The 14,293-nt window shown below is 54.5% G+C and overlaps 1 protein-coding gene across 1 annotated transcript in view; it reads left to right on the forward strand.

Moving 5' to 3' along the window:
• SHISA8 (shisa family member 8) overlaps positions 1-14,175 on the forward strand; it is a 16,611-nt gene extending 2,436 nt beyond the window's left edge. The window contains exons 2-4 of the mRNA XM_085323524.1: positions 12,600-12,724; positions 12,929-13,081; positions 13,790-14,175. Of these exons, the coding sequence (XP_085179650.1) occupies positions 12,600-12,724; positions 12,929-13,081; positions 13,790-14,175 (664 nt within the window). The remainder of the gene's footprint in view (positions 1-12,599; positions 12,725-12,928; positions 13,082-13,789) is intronic.
• Positions 14,176-14,293: the final 118 nt, after the last annotated feature.

The following is a 14,293-nucleotide window of genomic DNA, read 5'->3' on the forward strand; positions in this document are numbered from 1 at the left end:
AAAAAAAAAAAAAAAAAAAAAAAAAAAAAAAAAAAAGGAAGAAGAAGAAGAAGAAAGACAGAAAAGCAGGTCCTGAGGAAATGATTTTACCAGGACAAACGGGGAGCCACTCTGATTGCATCCCTGAGCATAGGGAGCTTCCCTCCTTTCCGCAGAGCACCTGCCTCCCCCTGCCAGCATGGGACTCGGGCAGCACCTGAGCACTGCACCATATTCCCGCAYCTGCTGCACCCTGTGCTCAGATCTGCTGCATCCCATCCCCAGATCCACTGCACCCCACCCCTGGACCTGCTGCATCCTGGATCCACTGTGCACATCCCCAAACCCAGTGCACCTCATCCCAGTACCTCTCCACCCCATCCCCAGACCTAGTGCACCAGACTGTTGTGTCCATGCGCAGGAGGAGAGACCAAACGCCTCTGCCTGCCCATGGGGCAAGCACCAGAGGAAGGGAGGGCTGAGCCTTCCACATTTGGAGGAGGCCAGACGCAAACTCGGTGGGGCAGGAGGTCGCAAGCGCCCCCCCCCACACACACTCCCCGAGCTGTGCAATGATGTTTTAGGGGCTCTATACTCYAGTTCCCTTGGCCTGGTGTCTGTGTCTGCGTCTCTCCCCTGTGTCGCCTGAGGAAGCATTGGCACACTGACAGGATCAATACGGCCTCTGCCAGCCGCSGTGCTTTCTGATTCCCCTTTCATCTACCCAGCTTGTGGGTTTTTTTGACTCCCCCTCCTTGGAAAGAGACACTGCAGCTGGGAAGGGTGCAGCACCGCAAACCCCCTTGCTCTTTGATCTCCTAGCCTGGGGTAAGGGAGACGGAGAACTGCCCAGGTGCCATCCTAGCACACCTGACTGCTCTGTTGCAGCCCCTGCAAGAGGCACATCATTGCCTTTGAGAGGGCAGGATGCCTGGGGGCATGAAGATGTGCTCCTACGTTCAGAGCTTGTTCACCCAAAAGCCTTTTGAGGGAAGYATTGGTGAAAAGACAGGAGGGAAACTGCCTTCAGGCAGCAGTCTCGTGCCTTGACCTTGTGCTTGCCCATGGGGGCCCCAAGCCCTGCACCCATGCTGGAAATCACTTTCTGGTCTCTGGGAACCACCTGCTGCCCAYGGCAGGACCCAAGGAAGGAGCACTRCCCCTTGAATTGCATGGTRGGGCTTAGGCTGACCCACAGCCCTTTGCTGCGCCAGTGCTTGGGCTCAAAAAGGCTGAGGGGAAGTCTTCACACTCATCCAGGTGTGACACTGGTAACTGGGATGGGTGCAGGAGTCTCTACGTACATATGCATGTGAGAGAGAGACAATTTGGCGTATTGACCTGGTCGTGCCGGTGCCTAGCTCTCTCATGGGAACACAATTTCACAGCAGGACACCACCAGGCATATCTCCAGGATGCTGAACCTGGCTCCACAAGCAGGTCTTGTATTTTCTCATTCACCAGACACCTGGTGGGAAACATTGCTGTTGAGCAGAGGGAAACTTGTTTTCTCTTTGTAGCCTTGGTTCTACCAAAGCTAAGTGTTTCCTTTTTTTTTCCTTCCCATTTCACTAATACAAGTCAGAACTTTCCCGATTAACAGAGAGGTAATTTATTCTACTCCCCATAAGCACACTTTCAGCTCACTTGGGACTGCACTTTGAAATATGTGGGTTATCGCTCAACAGATCTTTTCTTCCTAGAAGCTGCAGGTTTTGTGGACATGGGCATATGGAATGGGAAAAAGAAAGTTTTTTCTTGTGTGTCTTTGTGCTTTTCTCATGGGACAAAATCAGAAGCCCACCTCCACCCATACCGCTCACAGAGTAGATGTGCCTGAGCTCTGGCCAAGTGCCACAGCATTGCATGGCTGTTGCTGGCCCTCACGGGGTGATTTCTCTAAATGTCACTGCAGGAGCAGGGAGAGCAATCTCTTTTTCCCACTCCCTCTTGAGTGGGTCCTTCTGCTTAAACTGAAAGCAACTCTGGGGTTGTGGGGTGATGCCACAGTCCAGGAACGGGGATGGCAAACAGCAGAGTGCATCTCTACCACCCCACGAGCCCATCTGCTGCAAAATTTACTAGATCTTTTTTTCACTGGAGATGGCAGAAAAGGAGCAAGTGCYCATGAATCAAAGGGGTGACGCTGCATCCCGTATTCCCTGTCCAAACACACGAGGATCCATGCACAAAGGCAGATGGATGCGAGGGCAGCAGGGCAGCAAAGCTGTATGGAGCCTCGGGAGGCAAAGCCCCAGCCCCACGCCAGCAACTGCCTCCGAGGCAGTGAGTTGACAGAGGCGCTGTCCCAGTTTCCCCGGACTTTGTCCAGTGGTGGTGCAGAACTGAGCCCATGGCCGACAGTTACCTGAAGACTCCTTACGTCCACCTCAGGCATGTTCTTCTCTCATAATGGGGCAACAGGGTGGCAAGCCAGCCGTATGGCCTGCGTGATGACTGGGTCTCTTGTGTGTAACCTGCCAGACCTTCTGGGTCTGGTATTTTGTGAGCTCCCCTTTCCATGTGTGTGAGACTAGCATAGCTTTCYGGCGCAGACTGCCCCATTGCCTCCATCCTGGTGTGGCTGTGCGCACAGGCAGCCTGTGCACCATCTCTCATCTCAGCCCTACCAAGAGAGTGTAATATTTCTAGCTGCCTCTCCTCTGTACACCCACACGTAGCTCAGCATGGGCGATGCAACCTTGTGTCCCTCTCAGCGCTTCAGGTAGAAGCTTCTCATGTTGCTCAATGTGGACTGCATCATGGCCTCAGGCCAACTTCTCATTGAACAGCTGGCTTGGTGTCCATTTATATCTATCTGTCCTGCTGTTTTTTTCCTGTTCCTGGAGTCTTCGCTTCCAAATTTCTAGGCTAAGGAGGAAGGTCTGCCACTTGCGTGCCTTCAAATGTCATCCTGTTCCTGATCCCCGCGGGCTGCAAAATTCACATATTCCAAGGGTCACCTCTCATCACTCATCTGTGTAGCTGAGGGACRTGTCTTATGGATATGCTCTGGCGGGGAGGGATTCAAGCTCTGACCTATGAAGAGCAGTAAGTCTCAGAAAAACCCACAAGCTCTGCTGCCAATCCTCATGGCACTGAGAGACCTGGAGGCCCCAGTCAGTCATATTTCAGTGTCCTGCTTCATCTGAACCTAAGAGATCGGGATCATCCAGCTTCTCCTGAGACCCCACCACTCCCTGACCTAGCAAGTTTTCCAAGATATTCATGTAAGCCAGAATGATCGGCACCAGCACTGAACAAGGCCATCCATATCCTGTGCATCTAGCTGGAAAAGAAAAAGCCCATACTAGGAAAACGGGTTCCTTCTCTCCTTCCTCATCAGCTCCTGCCCTACCCACAGTGGCACCTCTGTCTGGAGGCCAGGCCAGCCCTACCTCTCTCACRCTGCTCCTTTCAGACTCAGCACGGTTGCTTTGGCCTCCTGTGCCTTGGAGCAGGAAGGCTTGATTGTGCAAGATGCTTAGCCAGCCCCTTCGGCATGCCTTTGCTATGAAAAAAATCTAYATTCACTCCCAGTCAATATCTCACCCCTCACCTGGCACGTTTGCCCTAAGCACAGCTTGGTCTCCCAGCTCTCATTGCTGGGAWAGGCCTTGGGCTGCAGTGCCCCGGTGGGATGGATGTCCATCCTCCCTGGAGTGGGGAAGAAATTGAAAACTACTGAGCCCTGCTCATTCAGTGCTTTCACCATCAACAACAACTCCTGTCCTCAGTAGGAGGACCTGCCTTTCCACTGTTGGAGGTCAGCTTGTGGTCCAAACACCTCTATGGGCATTTCGGCATGGGGCAAACCCAAAGGATCCTGGCAGACTTTCTTGGCTGCTGTCATAGACATTGCCTACAAGCAGCAGCATAGAATTTTCTGTCTTGCAAGGGAAAAAAAATGGCCAGCAGTTGCCCCATTTCCCTCAGCAGGTGATTTTTAGACATCCCCCCCCCCACACACACACCCCTTAAGTCACCCCTGGTTACTGACAAGCCCAGGGCTACCCTTCATCTCAGCTCATATGCACACAACAGCTCTTCTCACTTTGCCCAGCCATGTGATGGCTTTTCCTGTACTTTCCTTCCTGACCACCCTATATTTTCTTAAGGGAACGTCTGATGTTTCAAGATACCTATTTCCCAGTAGGATCTGAACCTTATCCCCCTATCTTTGACTGGCTGTGCACTCAGCCAGKGAGCTACCTGTTCCTTCCTCCCTCTCCCCATGACGGCTGCCATCCTTCTGCAGGTCCTTATGGTGGTTCCCACAACCGTTCTTCTTCCTGCTCAGATTATGCTTGGCACCCATCCTGAGCATTTGCTCAGCGTGTCTAAATCCCATGTGAGTCAGGAACACCTGCCTGTGTTTTTCTTTAGGCCCCAGATCTCCAGGGACATAGGGACCTAGGCTACATYAATCCTTTTAGATTCACACCATGAGACCTCATAGAAAGATCCTGCATCTGTTGSATGCTTATGGGCAAGAGATCAGGGGACCTTACAGGGAAACTCAAGGAAAATTTTATCCCCAATTTCTCCCCAAATGTTCCAGTCCTTGAGATCTGCCAAGATGCCAAGGATATCTCAAGACACTCTCCTGCTGGCATATAGGTGTGCCTCCTGCCATGACATCTCTCCTAGTGGTGTGCTTCCTGGGGCTTTCACCAGCAAAGTCTGGCCTCCAGACAAATCGGGTTATTGCTGGGATTGCCTAAGGGGTGAATGTCCATAGGAATAAGCCCTCTCAGGAGAAAGAAGAGTTACATACAGGAGCCATTCATAGCTTTGTGAAGGGCACTAGGGGCTGCTGGAATGGGAGAAAATAGTCTTGTATGTGCTTCTGTGGGTACTGCTAACATCAAAGAGAGATCTGTTGGGGTAGTATAGGTGCACCTGAGCGCAGTGTGCACCTGTATGAATGTGCAGGCTGTGCCTCCCAAAGGACAGCTACCACAGAGCAGCCTGTCTGGTTTCTCCAGGTGCTTGCTGCCTAGGCATGGGTCTGGGGAGGAGGGCAGCAGACCCTGAGGATAGCAGGGACAACACTGCCCCGAGCTGTTCCACCAAGACAGTGCCACTGGCCACTGCAGCAGCCAAGTCACCAAGATGCTTGTGTTTTGCTGCAGTCCAGGCCAGGTCTTTCTGGGATATTTKGGCTCCTGAAACCCGGCCCCACTACATGTCTGACTGTGATTGGTGTTTCTCTGGCAATGCTCCAGACTGAGGCTGTGCTTGTGGTTGATGCCCGCAGCAGTAGGAAGCAGCGAAGACCTAGAAAAAGTGTTTGCAGGCAATATGGTGAATGCCTTGTCACATGCTGCCCCAGCTCTCTGGAAGAAGAGATCAAGATGACCTAGCTCTGGGGATGGAAGGAGACATAGGCCTCCTCCCCATTGTTACTCCCATCTGACTTCTACACRTGGAGCGCTGCTGGCACCTCAAAGACCTCATCCAGCAGCAGTCTTCTCCACGGATGTTCAGCCCTGCTCAGCTGCCCTCAGCCTGGGTTGACATAGTGTCTCCATGTCACCTAATGGTCCCACCACCCCAGAGCAGCCATATGGAGGAGTGACCAGGCTGGTCAAGTGCAGCCCAGAGGGGAGCTGTGGCTGTGGGTTGCTGCGGACTGCAGCCTGAGGGGATCCCACAGGCTCCCTGGGCCTATAGCAATGCCCCTGTGAGAGCAGCCACAGCCTTCATTTCTGTTCCTGCGGCTGCGCCTCCCTCCCTCCACCGAGCTTCCCTTCCCTGCTCAGAGACAACAGGAGCTCTGAGTGCTGCTCCCGTTTCTCCCTCCTAAAGGACAAATGTGTCAGCAGGCTATTTCCTGATCCTTATTTAGCAGTCAGCGTTGGCAGCAATCAGAGACCTGGGCAGGTGGTAYGTGAGCGAGCGGAGCAGAAGAATTTTTTTTTCCCCACGTCCATTCACCTGACCTGCTGAGCCAGAGCAGAATGAGACCCAGATGAACTGAAAACAAGTATCTTGTCCTTTCCTGGCTGGCAGTAGTGCTGACCAAGACAGGTTGGGAAAGGAGTCAGGATTCTGGAAGATTTCAGGCCATTTAAGTGTTGCTCCTTGAAGAGAGAAGGTCTTCAAGTCCGCACAGAAGGTGATGTGTGTGTCTCACCATGAACAACCCCAGGGCAGAGGTGCTCTGGGGTGTAACCAAAGGCATATGAAGCAATTGCAGCCACCTTCTCACAGCCTTGCAATGTACCGGTCCTCCCCCCAACAGAGAGGGACACAGTACACCAGACTGTCTCATGTCTCTGCCAACACCATCTCACAATCTGCCCACTGAAGAGGCCATGCAGTTAGCCTGGAGAAAGGACCTGATGGATGGGCTGGGAGGCACCCCACATCCGTGGATGCAGAGGTGCTGGGCTCTAGCTGCTCTTAAGCAGTCTGCTTTCCCTTCCCAACCTTTTGCTAGCATATGCTGTTGGGCAGGGCCCCTCCTTCAGGATCTCAGCTCTTCGGACTCTGCTGGAGTGGGACAGTTTATGGACTGGCAGCAATGTCCAGCTGGGCCAGCTCACCTCCACCACCCACTGCCTTTCCCAAGTTCTGCAACCCCCTACTGCAACTCCAGTGTCACAAAACCACCTTGCCCTGGGTGTTCCAGCTTCTACAGGGAGAGCAGGCAGGCGTCCTGCAGCGCCGACGCTGTCTCACTGCACAGATCAACAGCCACAGCCCCAAGCACTGTAAGATATGGGAAAAGYCTCCCCAGGAGGCAAAGGCGAAGCTCTTGTTTGGCATTGACAGCAGTGTGGGAGACCAGGGTGTCACTCCCACTGTGCCTTTGATCACCCAAAGTGACTCTGGCTTCCCACCTCACCTCCTTGCTCAGCCGGCAGGCTGCAACCTTATGCTCCCCCTCCAAGTGCAAGAGCAAAGCTTCCACTCCTGCTTGGGGCAATGTCACTTCGACCGTCACTCATTTCTTTCTCTCCTCCTCTGATGGCTGCACTGTCTCCTCCTCCGATTCCTCTGACTCTCCTTGCCCACGGCTTGCAACAGTTCTCCCATTGCGCTTTCCAGATATGGGTCTTAAGCCACTGATCCTTCTTTCTTTCTATAGGGCTCCCAAAAGTGGGTCAGCCCCTGGACTTGGGGTGGTCTGTCAGGCCCTGTTTCCCCACTCCCATAGGGTCACCTCCATCTGATATGCCTACTAGTTCCCCCAGGATGGCTCAGGAACACTGACCTTTGCATACCAGTTCTTGCCATAGAGCTATTTCTGTCTTGTCACTGTCATTGCTCCAGGATTCGCCTCTTTGCTTGCTGAAGAGCTCTTGGGGCTTGCACCAGRCTAGTTTTGGTAGGCCTCCACTTAAGCTGCAAGCCCGTATGAGATTTGCCTGGGTAAGCCAGTCTTCTCCCCAGTGCAGGTGGTAGCTTGGAGTGAGATCTCACTTCAGATTAGGACATCGACCTCTAGGTGTGGCCATGTGAGCTCAGCATCCACAGTCACAGTGTGATGGATGGAGACTGGTCCTGGCAATGGATGCCTCTACATTAGTGTTTAATTTCAGGTGAGGAGTGCAGATTTAAAGCCAACCTGCCAATCTTCTCTGCGTATCCAACCTTGATTTGCACCCTGGAGCCATCTCAGAGCCAAATACTTTTGAATGAACTAATGTAGGAGATGTGCTCCAGGAGCAATCCCAGCCTTCCCCARCCACCAAGCCTTCAGGCCATGGGACCAGGTTCGGGCTAGTCTGAAGGAAAAAATCCAAAACACATATGATACAGACAGCACCATGTCCCCTCCAGCTCTTCCTTCCTTGCACTGCAGGGTGTGGGGATGGGGGAACGCGTGTGGGGAGCTCTTCTCCTACAGCTGGGTGGCTGACAGTGATACCAGCCTCCCAGCTGCCGTGGCTGGACCTCCATGATGTATCCAGCTGGATCCCACCCCAAGTGACACCTTGAAGAGCCTCCTACAGGCCCAGGCTGATGGAGTCAGCTCTTGCAGGTGCAATGGCATGTGCCCAGGCACTAGGGAGCAGGAAGAGCCCTGTTGGTCAGTCATGGGGTGCAGCCCCACATGGGCGGTGTCTGGAGCCCTTGCCTGTGGCACGGGAGAGTTGGTGAGTCAGGTATTGCTGAAGCTCAGGGTCTGTGCACAGTTTCTGCCTTAGCAAAATCACTTGTTAAGAGCTGCTTTTGCTGTTATTGTTCTCATCCGTGCTCTGGGCAGTTGATGCTGAGGGTAGGTTTATGGAAAAAAAAGCACTGATGGATTTATCTGGAGAGAAAGTCACAGATAAAGGATTGCTCAAGCTTCATAAACAGACCCGAGGAAAAAAAATAGGTCAAATCACATTGAACTTCCCAGTGAAACAAGCCAGTTTGAGTGCTGGGCCCCAGGGATGCTTGCAGTGGAGGCAGCAGCCTGTGGGGAGGGGGCCAGCCAGTAACATACATCAGGGAAGGTGAGAGATGCACTAGCTCCTCGGCAGGATGCTGCCTTGCAGCTCTTCTACCCAGATACAAGCTGGGCAGCAATGTGGACAGCTGTCAGAGAGCACCCAAGGGTACCCGTCCCACGAAACGGTAGGGTCTCTCTTCCCTGGACTGAGTATGCCCTGGAGTTACAGGAGGAAGAGGGATCCACGGTGAAACAAAATCCCTAGGACGGTGTGTAAAAGTGATCTGAACTGAAACCACCATAGCAGGTCCTGGAGCATCCCAGAGGCAACAGCAGCTGCTACTCATGGCCCCAGAGTGAGCTGCAGACAGGCAGCCCAGAGCAAAACAGGGCCCAGCAAAGGGAGGCATGGTGTGGTGACAGGAGAAGCCTGACTGGGCCAAGACAGGTGTAAATAAACTCAAGGCAGTCTCCCAAAGACACATGGCCACACCAGTTTAGCTCAGCAAATTATCTGCTTTATCACAGGAAAGCCCTACACTTTGAGTGCACCTGGAGACCAAAGCCAAATATTCAGGTATTCAGGTCTTCCGGGAGATGATTCAGGGAGAGGAAGGAGCTCCTGTACAAAGAGCAGCACTGAAATAAACTCACAGACGCAGAATGGCTGAGGTTGACAGGGAGCTCTGGAGGTTGTCTCGTCCAACCCTCTGCTCAAGCAGGGTCACTTAGAGCAGGTTGCTCAGGATCATGTCCAGTCAGGTTTTGAATGTCTCCAAGAACAGCAACACCAYAGCCTCTCTGGACAACCTGTTCCTGTGTTTGATCACTCTCACCATAAAGAAGTTTTTTTCTTATGTCTAAGAAGAATTTTCTGTATTTGAATTTGTGCCCATTGCCTTGCATCCTGTCACTGGGCATCTCTGAGAAGAGTTTGGTTCTGTCTTCTTTCCTTTTTCCATCAGTTATTTATATATTGATACTATTGATATTGATTTATATCAATAAAATCCCCCTAAATCTTCCTTTCTCCAGGCTGAACTATCCCAGTTCTCTCAGCTTCTCCCTATGGAAAATTCTCCAAATTCAAATCATCTTTGTGACTTTCACTGAACTCTCTAGTATATCCACAGCTGTCTTGCACTGAGGAGCCTAGAACTGGACCCAGYGCTCCAGCTGTGAGGCCACGCTCAGTGGAGCTCATCGGGACTGAGAGGAGGGATCACCTCCCTTGACCTGGTAGCAGTGCACTGCCTAATGCAGCCCAGGATGCTATTGGCCTTCTTCAGCCCAAGGGYACATTGCTGGTTCATGTCCAACTTGTTGTCTGCCAGGACCATCAGGTCCTTCTCTGCAGAGCTGCCTTCCAGCTGGTCAGCCCCAAGCCTGTCCTGGTACATGGGGTCATTCCTCCCCAGGCACAGGACTTTGCGTTTTCCTTTTACTGAACTATATGAGGAACTTGTTGGACCATTTTCAGATTAATTGATCTGGGGGTGGGAGGAAGCTTGTTCATCAAAGCTTCCCCAGAATGATAGAAAAGAAATGCAAAGTGAATGATCTTCCCTTGCAACTTTCCTGAGGCTYGTCTTACTATTGCCCTGTGATGTTCACTGATTGCAGCCCAAATGGAAGGTATAATGTCATGGGAATCGTCTTCCAGTAATCCTGGCTAGGGCTCCAAAGCAATCTTCAAGGCACTGCTTCATCTCATACACCACATCCCTGACTTGACATGGTAAATGCTGGGGTAGGACTTTGTGAGCTGGATAACAGAAACAGGAGCTCAAAGAGGTGGATAAAATGAGCCAAGTTCATAGCTACTTGTGCACTTGACAAGGAACTCTCAAACCTTACATATAAGGAAGTCCCAGCCAGCAGCAAAGCATAACACATTGATGGTAGGTCATGTAAGGGGCTGCAAAATCTGATCCACCTGGATTGCAAGGTTCATATCTTCTGATGCTGTTTCTCACCCTCATTTTGGATGAAGCCATCTGGTGTGTTGCAGGACAGCACATGCACCTGCCCTGCAGGAAGGCTGGGTTGCCTCACCATGCAGCTGTCCAAGGGAGACATGAGCTCCCTGCTTGGAGGTTTTGAGGTGCATATCTCTGTGGGAGATGAGGAAAGGCCAGGGTAGAGAGAAGAGGGGCACAAGGTCTGCAGTAACAGACGAGCATGGATGGGGTTTTGCAGGAAAGATGAAGTCACACTAGGWTGTGGATGTATCTCAGACCAGGTTTCGTTCCTCATCGTTTTACTGGATGAAAGTCATGGTGGATCCCAAGTGATCTGCTGCTCTAGACCAGGCTGTGACAGTCACCACTCCAGGAAAGAGGTGCTAACCTAGTCTAAGAGTTACTCTATGTCTCTGAGACAGACATTTGTGGAGAACAGGATGTAAGGGGAGGAGAAGAGAGTGGGCATGCAAGGTCAGTGTGTTCAACTYTTGTCACCTTGGAGTGACTAGAAAAAGCAATACACCGAACATTAGCAGCAGCTGAAGGCAATTCAACCAGGCAGGGCTGAAGGAGGAAACCTCCACACTTCTGCACAAAGGAAGGAGAAAGCTTTGTAGGGAAGGAGAACCTGAGTTACTTGTACCAGAGATCCCATGAGAGCACAGGAGCCAGAGCTTTCTCCTGGTAGCCCTGTGCAGGACTTACTGGCTAACATCGTGTCTTCCCCCAGCCTTTTCATGACATTTAGTGTCTGTTTATCTTGTGCATGGAAGATATATTTGTTTAACCTTTTTCTAACCCCTTTCCTGTTCTACTACATAATCTGATAGAGATTTTGGTCAGACAAGACCTTGCAGGGCGAGAGCTCTGGTCCAACCCCTGCTCAGAGCAGGGCTCACTTCAAAGCTAGATGAGGTTACTCAGGATCTTGGCTAGGTGAGTTTTGAGTATCTCCAAGAATGCAGATGCCACAGATGCTCTGGGCCCTTCTGCCATATCTGATCACCCTAACAGGGAAGAGATTTTCCTTATTTCTAGCCAGAATTAGTCCAGCTTGCCTCTGGCAACCTTTGCTCTGTCACAGTGCACCTCAGAGAAGAGTCTGGCTCCATCTCCTCTACAGCTCCTACTAGAGCAGCTAACAGCAGCAATTRCYCTCCTCATCCTCCTTGTGCCCAATCTAGCCARCCCAACYCTCTCAGCCTCTCCTTGAGCACYGTGTCCCCTGGCCCCCAACCATTATGGTGGGCCTCCACGGGGCTTGCCCCAGCTTGGTGACATCACTCTTGTCCTGGGAGAGCCAAAGCCAGGCACGACTCCAGAAGCAGTTTTTTTTCTGCTCCAGAGCAATGAGCTGACATATATAACGAGTCAGGATTATTCACCCTTCTTCCCCAATGTGCATCAATTTACATTTATCCACATTGAGTTTAATCTGCTATTTTATCGTCCAGTCAYTTGATATCGCGAGCTCCTCCTGCAGCTCTTTTACTGTGCCTGTATGAGCTAGCCAGAGCGTTTGACATGAAAGGCATGCTGACAGGGATCCTGGGGATTAGGGAGACAGCAAAAGCCCTAACTGGACTCTCTCTGCTTTCCTAAGCATCCCTGATAGCACAAGGCTGGTCTTTATCGCATAAATTGTGGGTTTCTTTCACGCGAATGCCAGTGCAAATAGGAGCATTGTTTCCTACCCCGGGACTCGCTGTTGAGGGCCCCAGCAGTGTGTGCGCGCGCCTTGTGCTGGGACTGCCTGTGCACCACAGCGCTACCGCAGTGTCTCCAGCCATGAATGTTAAACGAAATAGCGCTTTATCTTATGTAATGGTGTTTAATGTTTAATGCTATTACTTATAAAGAGGGCATTGCAAATGGACAGCGCATGCGCGACAGGCCACCGTTACTTCACTCTCCCCAAAGAGGCCCAAGCCGTGGCTCTAATCCGCTCCCCAGGGGTTTCTCCACTTGGAAATAATTCAAGCGAAGGTGTAGCCACCTCTCCCCTCGTTCCACCCGGCTCACGCTCGGGGCAAAAATTCCCGAGGTGCAGCTTGAGTTCACATCAGCTTGTTTTTTCTCCGACTCTTTCTGTTTTACCCCTCGTAGCCCGCTCCGAGCAATGCACCCGCCCCCCCGTTGGCTTTACACCATGAAGCTCTCAGTGGCCGGCGCGGGGAGGTGTGGGCCGGGATGGGGGGCGAGCGCTGGGGCCGTGCCGAGCCCGCGGGGCCGGGCCGCGCCGTGACCGCCCTTCGCGCCTTCCCCAGGACGCTGACGGACCTGCTGAAGCAGCCGGGCCTCGGCCCCTCGGAGCAGCTCGACGGCCACGTGGGCAGCCTCCAGGTGCAGGTGGGCGAGGGGCTTGGCCGCCTGCCCCCCAGGAACGGCACAGGTAAGGCGGCACCTCCTCAGCCGCTTCCCCGCCGCGCTCGCTGCCCACGAGGACCGGGGACCCTGCCGAGGGTGACCTGCTTTAACCAGCGCAAGCCAGAACTGGGGCAACTGGGGCAGCTGGGCCCACGGGTCCGCRGCCCGCGTTGCTCCCGTTTCCTCGGCCTCCCTTCCTCCCCCTGCCCAGCTGCCTCTATCTCCCCAGACAAGCTGCACCTCAACAACGCCATGGTCAACAACCCCATCGGGGGGCCCGCGATGGGGCTGCCRCTGACCCACAGCAGCCGCCTGCCGCTGGCGAGCGGCGTGCCGCTGCAGGCCCCTGACTACGCCAAGTACGCCACGCTCAAGGCCGTGGGTAAGTGTGGGGCCCGGGGGGGGGCTGCTCGCGGAGCCCGAGTGGAGCTCAGCGCCAGCCAGGGATGGGGCAGGGGCACCCCGGGACCCCGTGCGGGGTGGGGAGGGCGGCCCAGGCCGGAGTCAGGCCGGGGCTGGGCACCGGGTGGGCGCGAGGTGGCCGAGCACCGCGCAGCCCCCGGCGAGGGACCCCCGGACCCACTGCACACCCCAGCCAATCAGGGGCCAGAATTCCTCCACAGACCCATGGCATTTCACTAGCCAATCAGGGACCAGAAYTCCTCCATGGACCCACAGCACTCCTCCAGCCAATCAGGGCCTCAGATTCCACCCCCTTTGTACCCAAACATTCTGCCAGCCAATCAGGGACCAGAATTCCTCCAGACTCACAGCACTCCTCCAGCCAATCAGCGCCCTGGATCCCCCTCCCAGCACCCAAAACATTGCCTCAGCCAATCAGGGCTCAGGATCCCCCAGCACCTTCCCCCACCCGTCAGGGCCCTCCTGCCCCCATATTGCCCCACAGGACCCTGCTCGACCCCCAGCCACCCCCTGCCCCACRGGGTCCCTGATGCCCGCAGCAGTGGGATGGCAGCAGCACCACTGTGGGACGCGGCCCCACAGGGACCGCGGCCCCACAGGGAGCGCGGCCCCACGAGGGGTGGCCATCCCCACTGTGGGGTGACGCCCCATCCCGCCGTCCCCACAGACAGCACCCCGGAGAACTTCTACAAGCGCTTCCCCGCGGTGGAGCTGCCCCCCACCGGCACCCTCCCCTTCCCCACTGGGGGGCTGCCCCCAGTCGAGGGGCCGGCCCTGCCAGAGGGCTGCCCCCTGGGGCAGGGGGCACCGGGCCCCAAAGCCAAGGGGGCGAAAGCCGGCCCCCCGCCGCTGCTGGCCAGCCCGGCCTTCAAAGGGGGCTGGGAGGGGGGCGCCCCTGCCGGCCCCCGGCCCGAGGGCCGCCGCCAGGGCTACGCCGCCCCGCGCCCCTTCAGCGCCGAGAAGCTGCCTGAGGTCTTCGGCCCCGCGACGCCCCACTACGCCCAGCCCCAGCGGCACCTCTCCACCAACAGCAAGACCGAGGTCACCGTCTAAGCGGAGCGGGAGGCGACGCTGACCCTCTTTCTCCAGTTTCGGCCGCGGCGCCGGCCGGGAGCGGGAGCCTGACGGCCCGGCCTGGCCCAGCCTGGCCCAGCAGCGCCGGCTCGGGGGC

This window comes from Rhea americana, unplaced genomic scaffold (genome assembly GCF_003343005.1).
Source record: "Rhea americana isolate MKP2758 unplaced genomic scaffold, rheAme1 scaffold_85, whole genome shotgun sequence".
In the NCBI taxonomy this organism is placed as follows: Eukaryota; Metazoa; Chordata; class Aves; order Rheiformes; family Rheidae; genus Rhea; species Rhea americana.